This window comes from Halichoerus grypus, chromosome 4 (assembly GCF_964656455.1).
Source record: "Halichoerus grypus chromosome 4, mHalGry1.hap1.1, whole genome shotgun sequence".
NCBI lineage: Eukaryota > Metazoa > Chordata > Mammalia > Carnivora > Phocidae > Halichoerus > Halichoerus grypus.
Genome location: NC_135715.1, coordinates 92,368,447 through 92,393,192, shown reverse-complemented (window position 1 = coordinate 92,393,192; position 24,746 = coordinate 92,368,447). Strand labels below are relative to the sequence as shown.

At 54.0% G+C, this 24,746-nt stretch overlaps 1 protein-coding gene across 1 annotated transcript in view; it reads right to left on the bottom strand.

Annotated features, from left to right (window-relative positions):
- The window catches only part of TFCP2L1 (transcription factor CP2 like 1), a 63,211-nt gene that overhangs the window by 10,648 nt on the left and 27,817 nt on the right, over positions 1–24,746 (bottom strand). The window contains exons 3-13 of the mRNA XM_036099020.2: positions 19,421–19,497; positions 18,768–18,873; positions 17,983–18,089; positions 16,749–16,901; positions 13,440–13,550; positions 10,565–10,656; positions 8,846–8,894; positions 8,661–8,754; positions 6,485–6,575; positions 5,660–5,760; positions 2,185–2,327 (exon numbers count right to left, since the gene is read on the bottom strand). Of these exons, the coding sequence (XP_035954913.1) occupies positions 2,185–2,327; positions 5,660–5,760; positions 6,485–6,575; positions 8,661–8,754; positions 8,846–8,894; positions 10,565–10,656; positions 13,440–13,550; positions 16,749–16,901; positions 17,983–18,089; positions 18,768–18,873; positions 19,421–19,497 (1,124 nt within the window). The remainder of the gene's footprint in view (positions 1–2,184; positions 2,328–5,659; positions 5,761–6,484; positions 6,576–8,660; positions 8,755–8,845; positions 8,895–10,564; positions 10,657–13,439; positions 13,551–16,748; positions 16,902–17,982; positions 18,090–18,767; positions 18,874–19,420; positions 19,498–24,746) is intronic.

The following is a 24,746-nucleotide window of genomic DNA, read 5'->3' as shown; positions in this document are numbered from 1 at the left end:
GCAAGGAGACTTCGGGGAATAAGAATCGCCTGCTTAGCTGAGGTAGCACTGTGGTTCTGTTCTCTGCTTCACTTGCTTAACTGCCCACTCGGGAGGGCACAGGGCGAGCTGGGGAAGGGACTTCCTGTAGGGACCCGTGACATGGCAAGGGTTCCGCACATTCTTGGCTTTTGTCTTCACCAAAGAAATTCATCCCTAAATGCAGGGTGCCGAGTTTTCCTGCGCCACCACGGCAGCCCACTGCTCAGGTGTAAGAACCTCCCTGGCTATTCTCAAGGAAGTGCTCAGGTCAGGAACCCTGGGCTCCAGTCTGTCTGGGAAGTGGGGATAGGGAAACAGCTGCCTGAGATTTCAATGGAATGATATGGAAGGAATTCTGACCAGGGGGCAAAACCAGCCAGTGGCAGATAAATGTACAGCTGGATCTCTGTTGCGTGTTTTAGGAATCCACACCTACACAATGCTCAGGCACACGACAGATGCCCGCACAAAACCTTATCTGGCAGAATCACATCCAAGCTAATACGCACTCCTCTAGGAAAACAGTGGGGAAGACAAGTGCCTTTCACATTTGCCCTCCGCTGTTTTATATTTCCTGACTTATGCTGTGAATTTATTTTTTATTTTTAAGTAATCTCTGCACCCAACATGGGGCTCGAACTCACAACCCCGAGATCAAGAGTCTCATGCTCCCCCAACCAAGCCAGCCAGGTGCTCCACGAATTGCTTTTTAATTCAAGAGGAAGGAAACCACCAGCGCTTTGCCAAACTCCAGGACCAAACTCCCATGAAATGGGGACTCCCATTCAAGGGCCTCGGGCAATTGTAATGACAAGTGGGAATAGGATTATCACCGATAATGACAATATATGAAATATACAGACCATTATAAGCCTTACACTTTATATACTGTCAAATTTAAAGATCTCTCCATCACTTGCTCCCCAAAGTTAAAAGTGCCTAGCACCGTCAATTACCACGACCACCAGCTTATCTGGTATCTCCAGGTGCCTGACACTGTTTTGTTTTCTCATTTGCTCCTTACTACAACCTGCTCAGTGGGTGTAATGATCCCCATTTTATAGATGTGGAAACGGAAGCTCAAAGGGGTTAAGTAAATCTGCCCAGAGTCACACTGCTCCTAGCAGCAAGGTCCGGGTGGGAACACATGTCCGATTCCAGAGCCCACATTCTCTCTACTTCCCCAGACACCATTCATGTACCATTTCCTCTACAAAGATGCTCTCAGAGCTCCCACAATGGGCTTGCTGGGGTCTGCTGGGGGCTCAGGGTGCCACCCCTGCTCCCATCAGCCCAGCTCTGTTTCTCTAAAGGCGTCATTTCCGGGGAGGTGGGCTCTGCAGCTGGACGCCAGGGTTCCCACCCTAGCTCCACCCTTTACCAGCTGTGCGACCTGGGGCAATTACCTCTCTGGGCCTCAGTTTCTTACCCGCGAAATGCGATTTCACCCAGTTCATAGGGAGGCTGTCAGGATTAATAAATGAGTCACAACATGTGTACTTAGGACAGTAAGCAGTGAATAAATGCCGGCACTCCAGACTATTATTAGCAAGAGGAGGGGTCCAGGACAGAACAAGCTTAAAACGAGGCATCAGGAATGCCTAGATGTAGCTGCAAACCCTCCTTGGCCATGAATGGGACCAGATCACTCTGTGCCCTCTGCCAGAGGCCACTCATGCCCCGCACAGATCTGTGCAGCCAAGGGCAGACCCAGGAAGGCCGTGGCACCTTCGTGGGTCAGCAGAGAAGGGCTCTGGGCTCCCATGTAACCTGCGTCCTCTCCACCACCCGGACCGCCGTCCATTCCACCGCCCCTGGGACCTGCCGCTCTCCCTCCTCCTGACTTCTCACAGCCCTGACTGTAAGCATCCCGGGGGCAGGGGTGCAGTCAACGCCACAGTTCCTGCATGGCGCACGGCCGGCCGAGGATGGGGTAAGGAGTGGATACTAGGTAGCTATTCAGAGCCTCGGAACTCCCCCCACCCGCCCGCCCCTGCACTCCAGGGGCAGCCAAGAGCCTGTGGCATGCAGACGAAACCCGCTCGCCATCTTTGGGCAGAAGTCATCCCCAAGCCCCAGCGGGGGCGTTTCTGGAGCAGGTCTGCCGTGCCTCCCTACGGCCCCGAGCCCCGGGCCACGAGCGGGGGTGGGGGCAGTGCTCACCTCGTTGCTCACCACCACGTGGATGCCCGTGGGGCCCTGCCGGTAGACTCGGTGGATATGCTGGGGGGAGATGCTGTACAGGCTGGCGATCTTCTCAACCAGCTCCAAGGTGGTCAGCTCTTCCAAGAAGATGGCATGGTACACTGGAGGGGCAAGGGACACGGCCTTCTATAGAACACAGCCCTGCTGAGGAGCCCGCCTACCCCCCCAGAATCAGTCCCTCGGTTGTACGGATACTCGTGCCCAGACTCATTCCGTGGGATCCGGCTGTAACAGGCACAAAGCCTCCGCACAGCCCAGCGGCAAGGGCAAGGCAGCCAGGCCACGGTCCTTCATTCCTGTACCAGCCTCCCTTGGGAGATCGTACGTAAAATGGAGAATTCCTGCATCCAGCCCGTACCCGATGACGCCCATGGCGGCGCAGAGGCTGGAGAGCTCTGCATCTCTAACAAGCTTCTCGTGATTCTGACGTGTGGCCAGACGCACACCCTTGTGAGAGGAAGAACTCCTGCATCCCCTTTCCTTTCTTTCCATGGCTCAGAGGGGTCACTAGATGGCTCCAGGGGGGCAAGAGCGGGATTTAAGGATAACTGCTACTTTTTAAAAAAATTTTATTTAAAATCTATGAATTAACATATAGTGTATTATTAGTTTCAGACATAGAGCTCAGTGATTCATCAGTCGTGTACAACACCCAGTGCTCATTACGTTACGTGCCCTCCTTAATGCCCATCACCCGGTTACCCCATCCCCCACCCCCTCCCCTCCCCCAACCCTCAGTTTGTTTCTTATGATTAAGAGTCTCCTATGGTTTGTCTCACTCTCTGATTTTGTCTTTTTGTTTTTCCCTCCCTTCCCCTATGATCCTCTGTTTTGTTCCTTAAATTCCACATATGAAGAAGTCATATAATTGTCTTTCTCTGACTTACTTCGTTTAGCATAATACCCTCTAGTTCCATCCACGTCATTGCAAATGTCAAGATTTCATTTTTTGATGGCTGAATCATATTCCATTGTGTATATATACCACATCTTCTTTATCCATTCATCTGTCAATGGACATCGGGGCTCTTTCCATAGTTTGGCTACTGTGGACATCACTGCTATAAACACTGGGGTGCAGGTGCCCCTTCAAATCACTGTGTTTGTATCCTCTAGGTAAATACCTAGTACTGCAATTGGTGGGTCGTAGGGTAGCTCTATTTTTAACTTTTGGAGGAAGCTCCATACTGTCTTCCAGAGTGGCTGCCCCAGCTTGCATTCCCACCAGCAGTGTAGGAGGGTTCCCCTTTCTCCACAAGAGGTAACTGTGACCTGACATCACAAGGGTCTTGTCCTTGCCCTTCTCCACAGCACAAATACCACTCCGCTCCAGCACCGTGACCACAAAGGGAGGAGGGGCAGTGGGAGCACCACCAGCCCACTGGAAGAGAACACCGACCCGGAGGCCGGAAATGCTTCCTTATAGGAAACCCAGCTCTGTGGGTGCCCTGGGGCAGATGACTCAACACTCAGGGGGGCCTCAGGTTTCTCAAAAGCAAAGCACAACAGGATTAAACTAGAGGTTCCCAAACTCCTACCTCAACTGAGGAACCCCTGGTTTCAGAGGCCCTGTATTTCCAAAGCACATATGCACGTGCATGCGTGCGCACACACACAAACACACACACACACACCAGCTCCCTCTGAGAGGGGGTGGCAGAGGCCATGGCGTTCCAACCACACGACAGATTGGCCGTCCCAGGATTTCAGACAGGCTGACCCACCATCAGATTCTGTGCAGAGCATGGGGCCACCGCCCCTCCCAGTGCGGACAGCAGGTAAGAATGCCACAGCTCTTCTCTAGCATTGCCTTCTGTAACAGATTCGAATGTACTTTTGCTGCTTTTCAACATTTCAGAGCCCCTTCCGCTTTTTCTGAGTTCACTCCTCCAACAAATCAGGCTGGCCAGAAAGACCCAGACGGCTTGCAGGCCAGCGCGTTTTGTTGTAACCTGTGGTCACCAGCTTTTCCTGCCCCAGGTGAGTGTGGGGGCGGCCAGGAGTGCTGGGGGCAGCTGAAGGGTCTGTGGGACACTCCTCTGAATGCCTCCCGAGCCACCTCTCCTCCAGGGCCGTGTTGGCGGCAGCTCGGGGAAACATGAGGCTCTAGAGTTGGCAATCCCAGGCTCATGTCCCAACTCAGCCACCCTAGAAGCAAGCCCTGGAATAATCTCTACACATCCCGGGGCCCCAGGGTGTGTGCGGGGGCAGCACCAGCACTTGGGGCCTCCATGAGCATAAATCACGAGCTCTGCTTGGAGCACCTGCCCTGAGCGGGTGCCATGCACAAGGCTGCCCTTTCCACATGTGCAGGAAACCCCAAGGCTCAAGATCTGTCCTTCACGGGCTAACAGCTGAGAAGCAGGGGAAGGACCTAGCCGTTCTCCAGAAATGTACAGGGGCCAGACGGAGGGCTCAGAAGCCAGCCCCCAGGGTCCGAATGTTTGGGTCCTGGCTCTGCCAGGTACAATGCTGCCATCTGGGGGCAGTGATCCACCCTGTGCCTCAGTGTCCCCCCCAGCGAAACAACGTCACCAACAGTGCCTACTAGGAGAAGTGAGTAAGCGAGCACACAGGAAGCCCTTTGGACAGGGACTCGGTGAGCCTTCCTACTCCTCCGGTGCTCCCTCGCTCTCTGCAGACATACGCAGAAGAGCACGGACTCTGCAGCTGGAGACCAGCCGCTGGTCAGACCGTCAGCACTCACAGACGCTCAGAAGCAAGGCGCTTTGCCTTACACGCCTTGTCTCGCCGAAACCTCCCACCTCTGGGGGTAGCGTCGCTAACTGCACGTGCAGAAGCAGATGCACAGGCCCTGATACCCTGCCCAAGGCCACACGGCCAACACACGGCATGGCCAGCACTGGTGTCCAGACTCAGCTGACCTCGATGCTTCTGTCCTCTCACCAAACTGCCTCCAAACTGCCAACCCAGAAGAGTCACGTGCCCCTGAGGTACCTCCAGCTCCCGCAGCCGTGCTCCTTCGCCCTCGGGCAGCCGCCAAACCAAATGGGGAAGACTCGTCCAGCTGGGGGGACACCACAGGAGGAAGCGCTCCGGGAATCAGGCCATCGAGCGTCACTAGCCTGGGAGCCGGAAGGCCTGATGCCCAATTCAACCACGAGTGGCTAGGCAAGCGGCTGTCGGGGGACACATCCCCTCTCTGGGCCTGCTCCCCAGGGAGCAAATAAGTAAGCTGGACCAGCTGTTCCGGGACAGGACTTCCACCTTAAACATTTCAATCCCAGGAGGAAGTTTAACAAAAACTCATCCTTCGGAAAAAAAAAAAACCCTCTGAGAAAAGCAGAGTGAGGTGATCGGTGGACATGTTCTGGGCAAGAGGACTCATGTTGCTGCTGTGTCTTCTTGTGACCTGGCCACCCGGTAACCGGCCCTGGGTTGGCAGGGCAGGGGAGGGCTCCCCACAACTCACCACACAGACTGCTGTCCCCACCACCATCCCGCTTCTGCAACGGTGCTCGGTTCTGCTCCAGCTCCTGACAGACGTAAATGGTCATCTTTGGCCTCACATTCCTGGCAGGAGGAGGGGAAATAAATAGCAGGTATTGGGGGAGGGGGGTGGTGGGGAGGAATGTTCCAGAACGTTCCAGAACACAGGGTGGAACTAGCAGAGAGGATTCAGGGAAAAGAAAGGAGGCCACGGGGATGCAGAAGGCCTTTGGCTGGGCCTCTACGGCTTCATGCAGGTTTGCCCAGAGGCAGAGGGATGGGCCAACCCCTCCAAGTCCTGTAAGCTGCCATGAGGGCGCTCTGCCCAGAACACGCGTCTCAAGATACAAGGTGTTTTTCAGGGCGATAACAAGAGCAAACACATTCTCTGGCTTACCCTGTCCCAGGCACCATTTCCAGAACTTCACATGCCTACCTCATTTCATCCTCACACACCTAGGGTGCTGGAACCACGGCCCTCATTTTACAGAGGAGGAAACCAAGGCTCAACAGGGGTTAGGACTTTCATCTAGTGTACAACTCTTAAGAGGCAGGCCTGAGATGCACACCCAGTCTCTCGCCCTCACTCTAAAACTGTGCTGTCCATGCGTGAAAGGGAAATGAGATTTAAAACTCGCTTGGTCAGTCACATTAGCCTGAGACCAAGTGCCCCACAGCCACATCTGGCCAGGGTTGCTGGACTGAACAGCGTGGCCCTGAACATTTCCACTGCAGCAGACCCAGCCCAGCCCTGGCTGAGATGGGGCTCCCTGCCATACCCTGCGTCCAGCTGGAAACTGACACCCACCGGCCTTTGATGGCATTGAAGAGCCGGATCCCATCTGCAGGGCCACAGATCTGGACCAAATCGTCTCGAGACATCTTGAGCAAGTCAGCACCTAGGCAGGGAAGTGGGGCCGCCCGTTAGTGGGACACATAGAAAAGCTTCTGTCCTCAGGCACCTGCAGACATTGCACGGTGGGCAGGGGACAGGGAAGAGTCAGCCTCATGCTCAGGGGGCACTGGACATTCCACGGAGACAGAAACAACAAAAAGCTAAACATCAGGAAATCACAGCCCCAGAGATGAGTGGTGTTCTCAAAGGTCAGCAGAACAGACGGACATTTACAAAAGCCGACAGGTCCTCACCAGCTGAGCTCCCCATCCCTCCCTCTGTACCGTTTACTGCCATATAACACAAGTGCACGTAACCTAGCACAGGCCGCTGATGACACGCGCACTTGTCTAAATGCAGAAGTGCACAGCTATCTGCATGCGGCCACTGGGAGTGAGAGGCAGAACGTTCCCACCTCCCGCTGGCCCCCCAGGCCGGCCACTCCCCCGCCTCTGGGGAACCACCATCCTGACTCCTCGCGCTTAAAAGTCGTGCTGGCTTCTTTGAAATTTACGTAAGCGGAATGGAATAGGATGTACTTTCCTACGTCCGGCTCCCGGCCTCCAAGTCCTGTTTAAGGGCTCATTCACGCGGTCTGTGGTTAGAGATCATTCATGGCCATTATCAGGTATTATTCATTGCATGAATACGCTACAATCATGTGTCCATTCTCTGCTGATGGGCACGGGGGTTGCTCCCAGCTGGGAGAGATTATGAATAAAGATCTATGAACATCCTTATCTGTAGATGCAGTCCCTTCCTCAAAGCCCAAAGAGTCCCTTAGAGCCTTATGCCCATATGGCCTCTCCAAGGGACAAGTATGCTATCAGCCTTCTGCTAAAAACCAGCCAGCGGCCACATGGCCAGGAGCGACGATATCCAACCCCCTTTTCCTGCCATGGTTCAGATGCAGTTCCAGGCATAATTCTGCAAGCACAATGGCTCCCACTACATAAGGAGTAAAAGCGCCCAAAATCCCTCCATTGTTCTACCAGGCCCCTCGGTCCCTCTCTGACCTCACCTCCTTCCCCAGTCCACTTAGCCCCACTCACCTGGGTGCCCAGCTCTGTGGCCACACACCAGGCAGGCCCCCACCTTGTGGCCCTTGCACTTCTCCCCCCCCCCCCCCCCCCCCCCCCCGCCTGGACATTTCACTGTCCCCATACCCACTTGGCTCACTTCCTCCCCTGGGCCCAGCCCCTGCTCAAGGGCACCGTCTTGGGAAGGCCTATGCTGAGCAACCCCCCTCCCACCCCAAAAATGGCAGCATCCCTCCCTGCTCCTCCCTGACCAGAGCCAGATCCCTCCTCTGAGCCTGCCCACCACCAAAGGGTCACACTGCACTGAAATGCGTGCTTCACAAATCTGTGCAGACTCAAAGCTGCAAGCTCCTGAGGACGGGGTCCCCGGCCGACCCTCCTCGTACCTGCCTCCCCCTACACCAACGAAGTTCTTGCAAAAGCTGAGCTGAGACAACCATGTGTGGTTTTCCTTCCCCTCTCACAGATGTCCTTGGGAGCCACTCCTCTAGTTCTGGGTCAAAACCTTATTCCTGGTCACTGTGGATTGACTCGACTTGGTGGCAGGGTTCACTGCTCCGTTTACCCTTATGCCAGACAGCCCTGGCTCCGGGTCTCTGTCTGCCGGCCCCTCCGGTAAGAGTGTAAAGGAAGAAGCAGCCTCCCCTTCTCCCCTGTGGCTTCACCACCATCTCCCAGGTCGTGGCTCCGGAGACAGCGTGACGGATGGGCGGCATGGTGGTGGGAAAAGTGCCAAGAAGGCTTGCTGAGTGTGCCGCAGCCCGCCTGGCGCAGGGGGCCCTTCCCGGGCAGACTAGGGCCCACCCCAGGGGACCCAGATGGTCCTCCCTGAAAGCCACACTCGACTAGAAACTCCGAGGGGCAGGGCTTCCTATTTTAGCACTTGGCCCAGGGTCAGCAAAAAGTAAGCGAGCGACCCACGCCACACTGGGTCCCCAGGAACAAACCACGGCCCAGCAGGCAGTGCGGGCAAGTCCAGGAAGGCAACTGGCTTTGTGAAGTGCTTCTAAGATGCCTGTGGGTTTTAAGAACACCACAGAGATGCTCACCCGAGAAGCTGGCGAAGAGGCGGCAGAACTGCGAGAACCTGTTTCGGTGGAGCCACTGCTGGGCATCGTGGATCGAGGCTGACGGAAGCAGGTGCTGCAGGCGGAGAGAGGAGGGGGGCCTTGACATGACCACGCCGGGGCTGCCCAGGGACACGCGGCCAGAGAGCCCAGCTGCAGACACTTACATCATTGCCCAGGGGCAGGGTCTCCACCGGGTGCGTCGGAGAGCTGTTCCTGCAAAGGAAGAGACCCGGTGATCAGCTGCGGGGACAGTCCCTTCTCCCAGCCCGGCACTCTCCCCTCCCCTCATGGAATGGCACTCCCTTGTAAATGCAGCAGGGCCTCAAGAATTTCCCAGGTCAGAGACACGTAGGCGGAACTGCCCACACAATCCCTCAAAATCCCTGACCAACCCTTCAGGGCAGACACGACATTCTGACTAGCAACACAGCCGGGCCAACAAATCACCCCTCCACCCTGAGCTTGGGGTTTGTTTGCATCAGATTCCCTCCCACGCAGATCCCCCACCAGCCTCGGCCCCAGGGGAGGGCAATCTGCCCAAGGAGCCCCAGGTGCCGTTTGGGTGCCTGGACAGCGGCAGCCAAACCCCCCTCTGCGGAGACAGGAGAGGGCTGCGGGCTCCTGGGGAGGTATCCCGCCCTGAACAGGCAGGCCGCAGCGTGGCATCCATCCACGAGGAGAACATTCTCATGGCTGAAGACACACCGCCCTCCCTCCGGGGCTCACCCATGGGGAAGGCACAGACCTGAACACCTGGATTTTTTTAAATTAAGAGAAAGATACATCTTTAAATGACCCTCCCAGACAGACACCGTGGAGAAGGCACAACGTGGATGGACGTAGGTGTCTCATTCTATGTTTAAAATGACAACCTGGTAAGTGTTACTTTGCGTGCACCTTACCACAGTAGCAATGAGGAAAAGGCCCTTGCTGGGATGACCCTCAGACCGGTCGTCAGCGACAAGAGCTGCCCTTCGTCCAGTGTCCGTGAGGCACCGGGCGCCTTACACAGTCCCCCCGTCCCTGCGTGAATCCTCACTCCCTTGGTAGCGGAGAAAGTGAGGCTGAGGGAGGTTTAGGAGCTCACCCCTAGAAAGGGGGGATTTAACACTTGGTCCACCTGAATCTGAGCATGACACCTTGGCTATGTGCGCCCCCTTCTCAGGGGGGCCCCTCGTGACCTTGTGAAATCAAGTTCATGGACACTCTCACTCTCCCGTTAGTAAAGTTCTCTGTACGCCAAGCATGGGCTTTGAGGAGCCCACAGGTCCCACGCCTACCTGCTGAACCTGCCTGGTGTCTCCCTGCTCCCCGCTGCCCCCCAGAAACAGGATCAGGATATGCGCAGCCATCACAGGGCGCCGTGAGCCCTTCCTGTGCCACGCAGCCCGGGACGGGTCGGACCGATGCCCGCCAACCCCTGCACAACGGTCACCTTACAGTCTGTGTGGCCTGTGCATTTGCAGAGCCGGGGGACCAGGAGTGAGGCCACTCCCGTGTTACAAGCCCTGAAACATCCTGCGCTGACCCATGCTACCTGGAGAATGCGCAGAAGCACCCGGAAAGAACCAGGACGGGCCCTCGCAGCCGCTGAGCCACCCGAACGGCTGCTCCTAAGGCCCCATCTGTCTAGAAGGCCATTCTGCCCACCTGCTTCTACGGGGGGAAGGGGTGGGAGGGCGGGTTCTGGGCTGCTGCCCCAGCAGACAGTGTTTACAGAAGCATGTCCAAGCACAGAAAACGTGCACATATTCAAAGTGCCTCCCTGCAACCCACACTGGTGTCAGCACACCAAAGGGGGAAGACACAGGGAAGAAGATCAAGAAAGGAGCCGAGACCCATCATCACTCCAGGACCTCCGAAGGGAAAGACGGCGGACGTACCCTTCGCCAAGGCCGAAGCTGTTTGGAGAGCCATTGTAGCTTGGAGACGGGGCGCTGTTCACTTGGTAGGCCATGTCCGGCCACGGGGAGCACTGCAGAAAGAGCACAAGGCGGCAGTGACTCGCGGGCCGTGGTAGTCAGGAGGAACTCGGGCCACAGAGGTGCTGACCCGGCTCCTCTCCCCCACCAAACCAGCATCCATCGAGGCCGGCGCAGGAAACCACGGATCCCTCAACATGCCCCCACATTCTCCCAGGGACCACAGGAGGCAGTGAAGTGTGGGTTTACTAGGGCCACACCCAAGAAATCAAGCACGGCAGAGATGAGACCTGAGATTCAGCCATTCCCAGAGCAAGCAAAGCAAGGCATGCGTCTCCGTGAGCTTCCTAGCAGTCGAACCAACGAAGGAAAGAAACCTCATCAGTCACCTGGGTCCACAGGAAAAGAGAGCTGACAACAGAGACCAGCTGCCTAGAGGGCAGGGTTTCCAGGTGTAGATGAATGTGTGCCCACACATGAAAGAGGGAGCACTGGACACGGATAACTTCCAAACAAAAATCATCAGTGAAGTTCAGTACTGGGGCGCCTGGGTGGCTCAGTCAGTTAAGCGTCCAGACTCTTGGTTTCAGCTCAGGTCATGCTCTCAGGGTCATGAGATGGAGCCCCGCGTCAGGCTCCATGCTCACCAGGGAGTCTGCTTGTCCCTCTCCCTCTCCCTCTGCTCCTCCCCCTATTCTCTCGCTCCCTAAAATAAATAAATAAATAAAAATCTTACCAAAAAGTTCAGTACTAAAACCTGCACTATTTGAAAACAGAATCGGCCGAAAGGCCCTGGAGAGCACGAGGCATGTGAGCACCTCCAAGAGCAGGCCAGCCCCTCTGGACATCATTCTACGTGTGTTTGTTACATGTCAGGTGTCCTGCTAGGAGCTAAGGGAGACAAAGAAAACACGAAAGACATGATCCTTGACCTCAAGGCACTTCTTGTGCAGAAGCCAAAAATGAACATATGTGAGAATCGCCCAAAGAAAGCAAAGACATACAGGTTTGGCCTGTTGGGGAAGCCAGCGGACAAAGTATTCATTTCTTCCCTACCCTGTGATGACACCTCTTTGGAGACAGCCAATTTGAAGCATTCCTAAGATTTACTATCACCCACCAAGCCACAGGTTGGTAAATATTTAACTCTGTTGTGCATGGGGGCTGGAATTTCGTGGAGCTGAGGAGGAAAAGCCGACAACCTGTCACCTGGCAAGGTCATGGGCCAGGTGGGGGTTTTGACCAACCACACCACGCTCTGAGATGGGCTTGGAAGGACATGGTCTAAAGCACCCCTGGCCATCAGGTGGAGGTCAGAGGAGAGTCAGGAGCAGAGAGGTTGAGGCTCAGCCTAGAAGGGAAAGGTGTCTGGAGGCAGAGGGCTGTGGGAGCATGGAGGGCACCCTGGGGCGCCCCCACGGAGGGGACTAGGGCCTGGGGAGAACTAACTGGTCTGAGCGCTAATTCACAAATGCAGGGCCTAGCACTGCTTTGCTGCTGCGAGTAAGCCAGGCTCTTCCGGCGCCAGGACCCTGTTACCCTGAGCCTGATAAAACACCAGCATGGATCTGTCTCTACCGCAAAATTAGCTTCCGTACTCTATCTTGTTGCAAATACCCTTCTGCACATGGCTTATTACACATGCTCGCTCACACACACACACACACACACACACACACACACACACACACACCTCATCAGGCAGGACTGGCCACCATTCTCTTAGGTGCTCTGTGTCCGGGCCTCCTCTCCTCGCTTAACACAGTCTTAACCCCCACCATGGCCGGTGCCGGGCCTCATGTATCTGTGGAGGGCTTTCTGAGCACGTCAAATTATTCAACAAAGAAACACCCATGAGCTGGACTGATTGCAGAATGCAGTGGAGAATAGTTGTTTAAAAAACAACAACAGAGCCCAGAAAGAAGTGGCCCAGTGGTGACCAGTGGCAGGAGGAAGAAGCACCTGAGACAGTGAGTGTCTCAGAAGTAATGTTGGACACAAGGATGGTGGGAGCAGGGCGCTGTCGGAGTCTGGGTTAGGAGGAAATGCATTCCAGTATCCATCCAAACAACAGGGCAGCAAAGTAGTTCGCACCCCCTGACCTAGCGAGCCCACTCTGAGAACGGAAGCCTGCAGAGATCTCTACCGTATGCAGAACTTCACGCGCCCAGGGTCACTTGCTGCTCCCTGTTGACACAGCAAGAGCCCAGAAAGCACCAAACGTCCACCCACAGGCCATCTATCTACACAACGGAGGCCACGCCTCTGGATAAAGAACTAAAAAGCTCTTTATGAACAGATGGGGAACAGACTCCAAGCCAGGCTATTAGATAAAGCAAGCAAGTTACAGAACAGCATGTCTGTGTACACTCTTGGGTGTAAAAGCAGCGGGCGTGGATGAATTGGAGGAACTGGCTTCACTGGAAGAGAAAGCTGGGCCATGTACGTGAGGACCCAGAGACACCAGGCGCCCTGGGGAAGGAAAGCTCGAGGCCAGGACAGTTTGGAGAGAGGTATTTTCTGATGTATATACATTCTCTTCTATTGGATTTTGGAGCTTTACCTATTAAAACAATAGTCACCAGATTCTGGAAAGTGCAAACGGCAGCACCAGGCTGGAAGGTATTTCGGAAACCCCGTCCTGGCCCCCGGGCCTCATCGCATGAACCACAGCTCTGGACCCGGGAACCTACCACAACTTCATGGGCGCTTTCAAAAGAGACATTTACCCACAGTGGGCGCTCTTCCCAAGAGTCTAAACCAACAGCGCGCCATCATCCTGCTCCTGGCAGAAGGCTGGGCGGGTGGGCCGCACCCCGGCAGTAGGCCAGCTCACCTCTGTGAGAATGGTGGTCTCGTAGGACGGCTGGTACTTCTCCTTCTCCTGGGCAGTTCTTTTCTCCATCTTTTCCCGGTCAGTCTTCTGTTTCCGGTCAGCTCCCTTGGGCTACAAGTGCAGAGCACGGGAGTCCAATTAGTCCAAAGTGAGCAGAGGCGGCTGTCAGAGAAAGACCCGGGGCTCGGCGACAGTCCCCAAGGCCTGCGCACCCCCGGCCTCTCCCCAGGGCCCAGGAGTCCAGGCAGGATCCTCCCTCACCTCCCAGGCGTCAAGCACACGGTCCTCCTCCTGGAGCCCTTCCTCACCTGAGGGAACTCATGGCCTGCTACGGGGTCCTGCCACTCAGCTGCTCAGGGGGAAACACTTGGAAATAATCTCTACCAGGGGCTGCTGGCTCATGGACAAAACCCTTAAGAGCCACAGCAAACTGCAATGCGTTCCTTGGGTTACCGGTGGAGGGCGAAGGAAGTAGAAGAAGTCAGGGCTGCGGGTGGGAGTTTGGTGTGCACCTGCGTGCTGGGAAATCCTGGACGCATCATGAAGGCCTCCCTCCTCCCAACTCCAGGACTAGCGTGCAGCTCCCCGCTCACACGCCCCACACAGGGTAACCCCTCCAACCTCACAGAGCCTATGCTGGGCACCCGGCAAACGTGAGCAACTCACAGAGGCACTACTATCCTGTCATTTACAGGTAAGGAAACTGAGGCTCAAGTGACTTGTCAAGAATGGAGAAGAACCTGCTCTGGCTGGTCCGGGTCTTCAAAAACAAAAACCCGAAGCAGAAGCAAGTGTTGACCAGGTCAAGAATCCAAGAGAGCGTGTCCAGGTATATATCACCACCAGGCTGGCCCACCAGCCCTGCTCCTGGGACACTCTGGACAGCCTGTGACTATCACCTTCTGTGATTTCACAGCCTGCTTGGTGGTTTCCGACATTAAGCCTCCAAGCAGCCCCAGAGCCCAGAACTGAGTGGTCTCCCTGCGGATGCAGTGGACCGTGCACAGTGCGCAATCAGTGAAAACAACCCGTCCTCAGGCGTGATGTCACCTTCAGGGACTTCCATCCCAGAATGCACCTTCCTCAGGCCACACAGCTTTTCATTTCCAGCTCAAGAGCGTTCTAGGAGACCGCCCTCGGGGTGATGTGATACCCATGTCAGACAGAGGCGGGTTTGCAGGGAGTCCTCTGGGGACAGGGATGACAGATCTGGTGTTCAGAGAAAGACCAGGCATGCAGCACTATACCCCAGTCACCTGCCCCCCCGGCTCCTGCCCCTAACAGGAGGCTCTTCCTCCCTGTCCAGAAGCCATAGGGCGAGCCTGCGTGTGGGGACGGCACTTGTCCCAGTGAGGCCTGTGGAGAGCTGGCTGGTCAGAGAGGGGTCCTGCCTGTCCTGTCAGAGGCCCTGACACCCCCCCAGAGCCTGAGCCTTGCTCCAGCAAGCAGGAGGCTTCCCCGTGACGAGGGTGACTGGGGGTGGAAGAATGACAGCCAAGTTGGTGAGACTCTGCCTGGCGCTTGCACGCAACTGCTTGAACTGCTTCTGTGATGGGGCTGGGTGCACAGGGTAGCCACACCTCCCCGGGCATTCTGAGAAGCCAGTTTCAGGTGACTGGGGCCCCTACGCCCCTGCAGGAGATGCCAAGGCCTTCCCTGGGTCACTCAGAGAAGGCAGCTTCCGGATCAATTCCCGTGATAGCTGGTGTGTGGTCCAGAAGCCTGGTGGGCAGAACTCTCACCCCTGAACTTCTGCCTCGAGGTGTAGACAGGGGAGCTGGCGGGGGCCATGGGAAGGCCTAGGCACTCCGGCGGGGGGAGACACTGTCCGTCTCTCCTGCTGCCCCGTGCGGCCTCTGAGCCCCAGGAATTCCACTGGATGCCACTGGACCTGAGCACAAGGACGGCCAGCAGGACCACAGATGTGGTGTATAAGACGAGGACAGAGGTGTGACCGGGGACAGGCAGAGACATCCAGTGGCGCAGCTGTGGGGCCGTCCATGGGAGGTCAGCACTGCGAGATCCCGGAGCGGGCAGTAAAAAGGAAGACCAGAGGCCGCGGCGCCCACTGCACTGGTGGACGGGCTCAGTGCAGGAGTGCTCGTCAAAGACGGCCACGTCCTAATCCCCAGGACCCCTGAGGCTGTCAGCTCCCAAGGCTGCAGGCGGAATTAGGACTGCAAGCAGTGGGAGAAGGGGACAGGAAGATGAGCCTGCGGCATCCCAGAGGGTCCAACGTAATCACGGGGCCGGTAAAGGTGGGCAAGGGAGTGGGGAGAGGAGGCTGGAGCGGTGTGACCCCAAGAGCCCAGCGCTCTTGCCAGGTGGACGGGCCACAGGCGAGGAACGCAGAGGCCTCTAGAAGCTGGCAAAGGGAAGGAGAGGGAGCCTCCGGAAAGGAATGCAGCCCTCCTCACACCTTGACTGTAGCCCAGTGAGACCTCGTCGGACTTCTGACCGCCAGCCCTGAGAGGTAATACGCGTGTGTGGCTTGAAACCACTAAACCTGTGGTCATTTGTTCCAGAGGCAACAGGAAACAACTATGGTGGGCTTGACTGCAAGGAGTCATCGTCCCGAAGCAGGTTTCTGAAGAGTGCTACCGCTCTGGCACAAAAGACAATCTCACGCTCCCACCACGGCCCATGCCTTCCCACCTGGGGCGGCATCGCTAACTGAGCCAGGGCCCACCCCTCCCTCACCCCTGCGGACGCCACAGGCTCTGCTGCGACCCTGCATCTCCCCAGGCCACGCAGGACCCTGGGCTGCAGCACCGGCCACCGACCATGTCTAAGATGCATCGGTCCAGACAGCTGAGATGAAAAGTAGTGAACAGGCAACGGCGGGGGGGCGGGGGGGGGGACACAGGCAGGAAGGAAAAGAGAGGAGATGCCTCCAAACATGTTTCCTTCTCCAGCAGGAGGCCGCGACACAGGGAGCTCTACGGCCTCGGGCCCTCCATAAGAACATCTGGGGCCAGGACTCCCGCACGGGGTCTCCTGCCGGGATTTTTAAGGAGAATCTAATGGGCAACTACAGAATCTGTGGCCAACTACAAAGCGCTTGGGAAGAAAATGAAAACCTAAACACGTGCAAGTCCCAGCAGTCTTACAAAGTAGAGCTGGGCACAGCCACCCGTGATGGGCACGACAGAAGGTGCCCCCGCACAGGACGCCCACAGCGGGCAGCCCCGCCCGCCCACGACGTACAGACTCACACTCCTCAGGGGCCCAGGCTCATGGGACGCCGGGCTTGCGCGGCTGTCACTGTCGAGCACAGGCGGGGACCCCACGGGCACAAGGACGTCCTACCTTGAACACCTTGATCTGGCAGCTGGCTGAGTGCAAGTGCTCTGTGTACTCCCCATTCTCGTTCTGCTTAAATGTATCAATCTGCACCCGGAAAGGCACCCCCTTCTCGCCGCCGTGCTTCCGGGGAGTGAACTCTGTGCTGATGCAGTGCACCTGGAAGGGGCAATGTGGGCCAGTAGCAAGGAGAAGGGTGAAGCCAGGCCCTGGACTCCTCAAGGGCCCCTCGCCAAAGGTAGGTTTCCTTCCTGCCTCGTCAGGTGCACACCTGCCTCAGCCTCCCCGCTCTCCCACCCACACTCCCATCAGGGCGATGGGCTCCCCGTGCCCCCTTTACAAAGGACACGCCCTCCCACCTTTGTCCCTTGACCTTGGAGGCCCTGCCTGAGCAGCTGCGTCCTCGCCACTGCTCAGGCCCACGGGCCCCAGCGGCCCCAGCCTCACTCCCTCCCCCCCTTGGCAGAGCCCACAGACTGCACAGCTCTGTCCCCAGTGGCCCTGGCGTCCCGGTTACTCGGGCCAGGCCAGGAGCAGGACCGGGAGGCTAGAACCATTTCTATGTTACCACCACCTGCGACAGAAAAAGGCACTGGTAACGTATTTCTTATTGTAATACTATACTACTGCAATAATATATTATTGTGGTAATACAATAATATTGTAATCATAACTTTAAAATACAGTAAGAATATTGTAATTATGTAAAAAAAAAAAAAGATCACTAACTTTTACTGAGCAATTGCTATGGACCAGGCACTGCAGTAATGACTTTATGTTCATGATCTGATTTATAAGACAGGTGGAAAAACTAAGAGGCTGGGAAAAGGACATAGAGTAAGGGAGAGAGCGTGTGTCAGCCCAGAAGCACAGCGGCCCCGCCATGCCTCTGGGTCCACACCAGGTGCTTGATCACTAAATAATTAATTTAATTATAGAAACTCTCCTGGAAAAAAATTTTATTACATGTTATCTATGCGAGGACATACTTATTTTGTTAACAAGCTTACATATTGTTAAGCAAAACCCACACAGAGTTCTACAACATGCCAAGTCCTTTTCTAGCTCTGGGGACCAACCAGCTCTGTGACTGAGCCACACTCCTGTACTCCATTCCCTACAACGTGCATCCCTGCAACACAGAACAGAGCCCGGCGGGGCCCCGCGGGTGGATTGTTTTGAGGAACATACAGGCCCCAAAACTCTGGCTTCCCCCGAGGACACCCTCCCTCCCGCTTACCTGAATGAACGCAGAGGCTCTCTTCGAAGGGTCCCACAAGAATTCGACTGCGTTCAGCTGGGTCGGGCTGGCCCTGGGGTCCAAGATACCAACAGACAGTGGAATATCTGCACACACACACACACACACAAAAGTGCAATTGTCAGCCACTCCCGAAGATTTCGGGAAGGACTCTCATTATAGGTCCAAATTCCTTAACCACAATTTGAAATGCCAGAAGTTCTGAAAACTAAGTTTTGCATAACTCATTTGGCAGCAAGCCCGACTTGAACTGCCATGAAGCCATTTAGGGTCTTTGTCCCATTTTGGGTGAACATTTTACCCTTACTGCAGAAATATTAGGGGGCCTGACTGCCTGTTGGGAGGCATTACCTGTCACTAGGGGGTCCACGTGCCCTGTTGTCATTCTAACGTCTAAATTCCAAAACCCAATGGCTCCCAGGGTTCGAGATAAAAGACCACGCATAGACCAATGCCTCAGACCCCAAAATTCAATTTCTGTTGCCCATCTCTGCAATGCCCATGCTTCCCTTCGTCACAGAGCAAACTCCTTTAAGGCAGAACCCTCTGCAAAGCCTTCCCAGCAATCCCCGATGGTTGGCCTTTGAATTAGAAGTCCCCGAGGGCAGGCCTGGTGGCATGGGCACGTCTGCCAGCCCCCACAGCGCTTCACCCAGGGCAGGAGTGTATTAAAGTGCCCTATGGAGGCATGAGTCCGACAGCATCCGGGAAGAACCCCAATGTGCTCAGAGTGCCTTGGGCCCCTCATGGCCCAGGAGACTCACCAATATCCAGGATCCGGTCCCCAGGCCGGCTCCACCGCCATCCCTCCAGCTGCTGGTGCTCTGTGTACTGCAGCCGGCGGTCGTGGAAAACCACGCGGATGATGCTCTAGGGAGGAGAGGTCGGTGGGGGGACAGCTAAGTGCGGGGCCAAGAATGACCCCCGAGGAAACTCCCACTGGGGCAAACCTCCCACCTTTTAAGACCAAGACCCCTCCTGCTGGAGCCTTCCTTCCCAGCTCTCAAGCTCTGTATGCTTCTCCCCACTCAGAACCCCAGTAACAGGACACTGAGAATGAGGACTATCTCTTTTCCAGAATTACTAAGTGCTTTACATACACGGCTAACCTATATACCTTCTTGTGCAGATGAGCCAACTGAAGCTCAGGAAAGTTCAGTAAGTGGCAAAGCCAGGCTCAGACCTGAGTCTGTTCAACCGAGAGCCCGTTCTATCAGCCCAGGCCCCTCCGGCTCTTAGCACCACCGGCTTGCCCCTGGCTGTTCAGACAGCAACAGGAACCCACTCCCACTCCAGAGCTCTCCCCAAACCTCCCAGGCACTCCTGACCCCACCCCCAGCAAGCCCAGGTCCCCAGACCACCACCACCCCCGCCCCACCAACAACTCCCGAGGAAGGAGGGTGGCCTGCAGCCTTGCCTTGACATATTTTGTGTTCAGATCTTGAAAGTCTCCCAGCTTCCGATTCTCCAGCAGCCGGATTTCGTAAGACTGACCTAGAAGGGGGTTAACAGGACATTTTCCATTTCTGAGGAGTTTCAGACCTGGGGTTCACCCTGACAGTGGACTTCTTGATCTCCTCAGTGGCCACCCAAGCCTCACGGCCCCAAGGCACAGAATGAGGAGCCAGTCCACAGCCAACTCAGACAGCTCTCTGGGCCACACACCCCCCATCTGTCCCCCAACCTGGCTGTGCTTAGGACACCCCAGGGAGCGAATCACGTGTCCCCGAGACACAGCACCTCTACAATTTTCAAAGAAATAGAATTCAACAAAAGGTAGTCAACGTTAAATTTATGGAACAGAACTTCACAGTTCTTTATAAAGGACGCCCCCCCATTCACTTAGATGGAGAACACAGCCACCCACTCAAATCCACGTTACAATAAATAACTGACCATACCCTTTCAGAGAGCAGGTTAGAGGAACGAGTAAAAGCCTGTTAAACATTGTCTCTAATTGCAGAATGAAAAGCATTTTCCCAAGTTAAAAGAATTTCATGTATTTAAAGGGTGTGGGGGATTCTATTTAGGGACACAGAACCAGCACAAGCTGGTTACAGAATATACCTGGGGAAAAGACTCATCAGTCGTAACAGAGAGAACCTGAATCTAGGAACTGCATCTATGAATAACCCGAAGGAAACGACACGTGTTAGCAGGAAATAAAATATAGTCTGAATAAATAGGATACATCACGTTCCTAGACAGGAAGACCATTTATCAAATGATGTCAATTCTTCCCCAAATTAAAGAAGTGTAACCCACAACTCTAAAACACCCGTACATATTTCACCACTTAATAAAGGATGTTTTACAGGGGCACCTGGGTGGCTCAGATGGTTAAGCATCTGCCTTCGGCTCAGGTCATGACCCCGGGGTCCTGGGATCGAGCCCCGCATCGGGCTCCCCGCTCAGCGGGAAGCCTGCTTCTCCCCCTCCCACTCCCCCTGCTTGTGTTCCCTCTCTCGCTGTGTCTCTCTCTGTCAAATAAATAATAAAAATAAATAAATAAATAAAGGATGTTTTACAAATTAAGAGAGAATGATTTAATGATGAATTATGAGAATGAATTAATCTGATTGTTTGAAATTTTTTTAGTTTTTAGGTAAGGATAGACTCACAAGAAGTAACAAAAATAGTACAGAAAGGACCCGAATACCTGTCCCCCAGTTTCCCCAGTGGTGGCAGCCAAGGTAAGTACGGTACCTCATGGAAACCAGGAGGCTGCCCGTGGCACAGTGCGGTTCACTCCACTACAGGCCTAACACGGAGCTCCCTGGGTTTTGCAGGTACTCACCTCACAGCAAATATCGAAACAAGTTACCATTGGACTGAAGTCAACTTTCTCAAGGTTTTATGCAAACATGAATCATACATATCAGACAATAGGGAAGGACTTTCTGAAACCAAAATTGGGGAAAAGGGAAATCTACATATACTAAAATCTCTCTCTCCCTATATATATTTACACATATGTATGTGTATTTATATGTATACATACACACACCCATATATATGAATGAAACTTAAATGCAAACAAGAAATTAGGAACAGCACAAACCCAGTGGCTAGCAGTTTTAAAATAGCGAAAACAGCCATGATTAGAAAAATACTAAGACCCCCTGTGGTGGGTGGAATGCTGCCCACTCCCCAAAAAGATTCGTCCATATTATCATCTCTAGAACCTGTGAATGTTATCTTGTATTTGGAAAAAGTGTCTTTGCAGATGCAATTAAAGATACTGAGATGAGGAGATATCCCTGGATTATCTGGAGGTCCCTAAATCTTATGACAAGTGTCCTTGTAAGAGACACACAGGGGATATAGAGAGGAGGCAATGTGATCAGCAGAGATTGGAGGGACACAAGCCAAGGAACACCTGGAGCCCCCAGAAGCTGGAAGATGCAGAGAATGGATTCTCCCCTAAAGCCCTGCCAAGCAGCATGGCGCTACTGGATTTCCGACTTCTAGCCTCCGGAACTATGGGAGAATAAACTTCTGGTGTTTTGTGTTAAGCCAACACGTTTGTAGTAATTTCTGAAAGCAGCCACAGGAAGCTAATATACTCCTCCCTGCGATGAATAATAGAATGGGCGAAGAACATGCAATTAAATCATTTATTCCAAATATTGGTCGACAACTACTGCAAAACGCCACGTGAATCCTAGGGACTCGGAGAAGAGCGGAATGGACACAGGGCTGTGTGTCACAGAGCTCGTCTCCATGGCTCCCACCCAGCCTGAAAATGAGGTTGGCCACGTGCAGGAATACCCACTCAGCCAGTGCCCTTCCCAGCTTCTACCAGCCCCTGTGACAGGCCCAGCAGACACAAGGCTGCACCAAGCCCCTGCCCCCCTCAGGACCCTGTGCTGGGCACCCTTCCCGTCAGAGGGAGGAGGTGCAAACCCCAAACTCTTGGCCTGCCCACTTGCCAGCTCACAAGATGCAACGCATAGAAGGGTCTTGCTGACCTAACCAACACTTCTAGCTTTCGGAAAGAGCCAGATTTTTAACAGACATTTCCGGGCTCCTGAGCCAACATTCCCTTTACAGCAACATAAAATGGAGCCTCACACACCCTAACTGGTTTTTCCAGTCTCCTCCTCCTTCTCCAAGGAAAAATGTAGCCGGCTCTGGCATGAGGCCTGAGGCCCAAGTGGTCATCACCATGGGTTTACGGGCACCCCAGGACCCAATTAATACTGGCCCCCAGCTCTGCAGGGCAGCCCCAGCTCGTGCAACCCAGAGGCTGCTCCTGCCCCATCCAGGGCACTTTCTTGGGCCTGAACATAGAGTTTGGAATCAGTGCTAGTTAAGTGGGGCCCTAGGCCCGGGGCTACGGCCTCCTCCACCTGCTGCAGAGACCTGACCCATGCGGTTCTCCAGCACCTCTCCAATCTCCCGCCCTTGTCCCTTCCTCCTGCACACACACGCTCTGGAGCCCCTCCCTCCCATGGCTGCCTCGATGCCAACACTGGGGCCAGGCCGACCTCCCCAAGCCCAGCTCACACACAGTGCAGTGCCATCAGAAGGCCATGGTCTGTGGTCACACACACTGATGAGCAAGGTCACAAAACTGACCGGGGGCACAGGGGCACCTCTCTGCTTGGCCAGCATCATTTCAAGACAGGGGTGGGAGCCATGGAAGTGGGCTCTGGGAAGGCACAGAGTCTATCTGTTCTGCTTACCACTGCACTGTTTGACACAGAGCAGGTACTCAGCAAGTGCTTAACTGTGATTCCATATTCTTTACAATGCTGTTCTGTGCTGTGACTGTAGGGTTTGCAACACTAAGACACACTTTTGCCCTCAAAGGTCAGCAGTCCTCGGGGCTATATCATACCACACAGGAAAAGCACTTATATAAGGCAGAATTTGAAAAATCTCCCTAAGAGACAAGAGAGATCCAAAGTTGGGCAACACTCACAGAGAATGGGGAGGGTGGGAAGGGTGACAAAAGGTCTGAATCAGGAGATAACATTGAAGATGGACTTTGAAGAGTGTGCAGGATTTCTGTAGGGGAGGGGGTGAATGAATGAGTAATCCCAAGCAAAACTGAGGCAAGGTGGTGGGAGGGGAGAGGCGTGCCTCTGGAGAGCAAGAACCAGCAGCTTCCATTCACTGGGTGCTTACATAATGGCAAAGTCCTGCTCGGGATTAACTCACCCGAAGCTCAGCGTAAGTCAACAGCTTGTGACCGGGGCAGCCTAGGATCATGAGCCCCACTGAGAGGAGGAGGCAGAGGTTCAGAGAGATTACCCGACTTGGGCAAGCTTGCACACCCAGAAGTGGCAGAGCCAGGAGCAGAAACTAAATCTGTTTCCAGAACCTACCACATCCTACCTGGTGGGTGTCATTTGCTGGGCAAAGGACATCTGTAGTTCTACATGATTCTCTCTCAACTTCCCTCTTCTGGAAGGCATCAGGTTCCATTTCGCACCCTAACTAAAGTTTGCCTACAGCGTCTCATTGCATATAAACCATCCCCATCCCAAGCGAAGATGGGTTTTTCTCCTTCCTTCTTCTCTCTAGGAATAGCAGATTCCTAGGATGACCAAATCAACTTGCTGGGTGATCCTGTATATAGCATGTTGGCTCCATTTCCTAGTCTATAAAATATTCTGTTTCCCGGGGTGCCTGAGTGGCTTAGTCAGTTAAGAATCTGCCTTCAGTTCAGGTCATGATCCCGAGGTCCTGGGATCGAGCCCCGCATCAGGCTCCCTGCTCAATGGGGAGTCTGCTTCTCTCTCTCCCTCTGCCCGCCCCGCTCATGTTCTCTCAAATAAATAAAATCTTTAAAAAAAAAAAAAATCCTATAAAAAATATTGTTTCCCACATTCTAAACAACAATCTGGGAAGAAAAACAAGTACTACAGGAAATGATAGGAAAGCCTGTTCTAATTTCAGAATTGTAAAATGTGGCAAAAGAAAAAGAAGTCGGCCCTAGAATCAAGGAAATAGGGTAATAAGTAACTACCATTTAGTTTCTGTACAGCTCCGTGTCAGGACATTTTCAAGCCCGTTATGTGCACTACTTGATTTAGTCCTCTCAAGAGTCCTATGAGGAAAAGCCATTATTGTCCTCATGTTATAGATGAGGAAATTAAAATTAAGATCCGGAGAGGTTAAGAGTCTTGGTGAAGATCAAACCTGCATCTGTCAGACTCCACAGACTGATCACTTAGCTGAACTACTCCACAGTCTCCGGTGGCTTCAACGGTCCCTTCTGGTTCTAACATTCAAGGAGTCCATCTATTACATTTCCTCCTGAATTTCTTCATATTCATCTTATTTGATGACCCTCTCCCACACACTTAAACCCTCCCCTTCCCTTCCCTTCCCTTACCTTAAGGCTCAAATCCCTAATACCCTGTGACTTCAGTTCCCCTGAAGCAAGATGCACCTTCCAAGTCTGATGGACATGTAACCACATTGTGGCATAAGGTCTGATATCTGTTTCCTCATGATAAACTAGTCTCCCTGAAACACATATTCCTACTCCATTTAAAATACTGCGAAGATATACGGTTACAGTACCTAAAGCTGTATCATTTTTGACATGGAAACAGACCAAAAGAAAAGAATAAAGAACCCAGAAATAGACTTTTAGATACTTGGAAACTTGATCTATGACAGTTGAGAAAAAACACAGACTTTTTAAGAGTGTGGGATAACTGGTTATCCATATGGAAAAAACACATCCCTACCTCACATCATATATAATAAATTAATTCTAGGTGAAT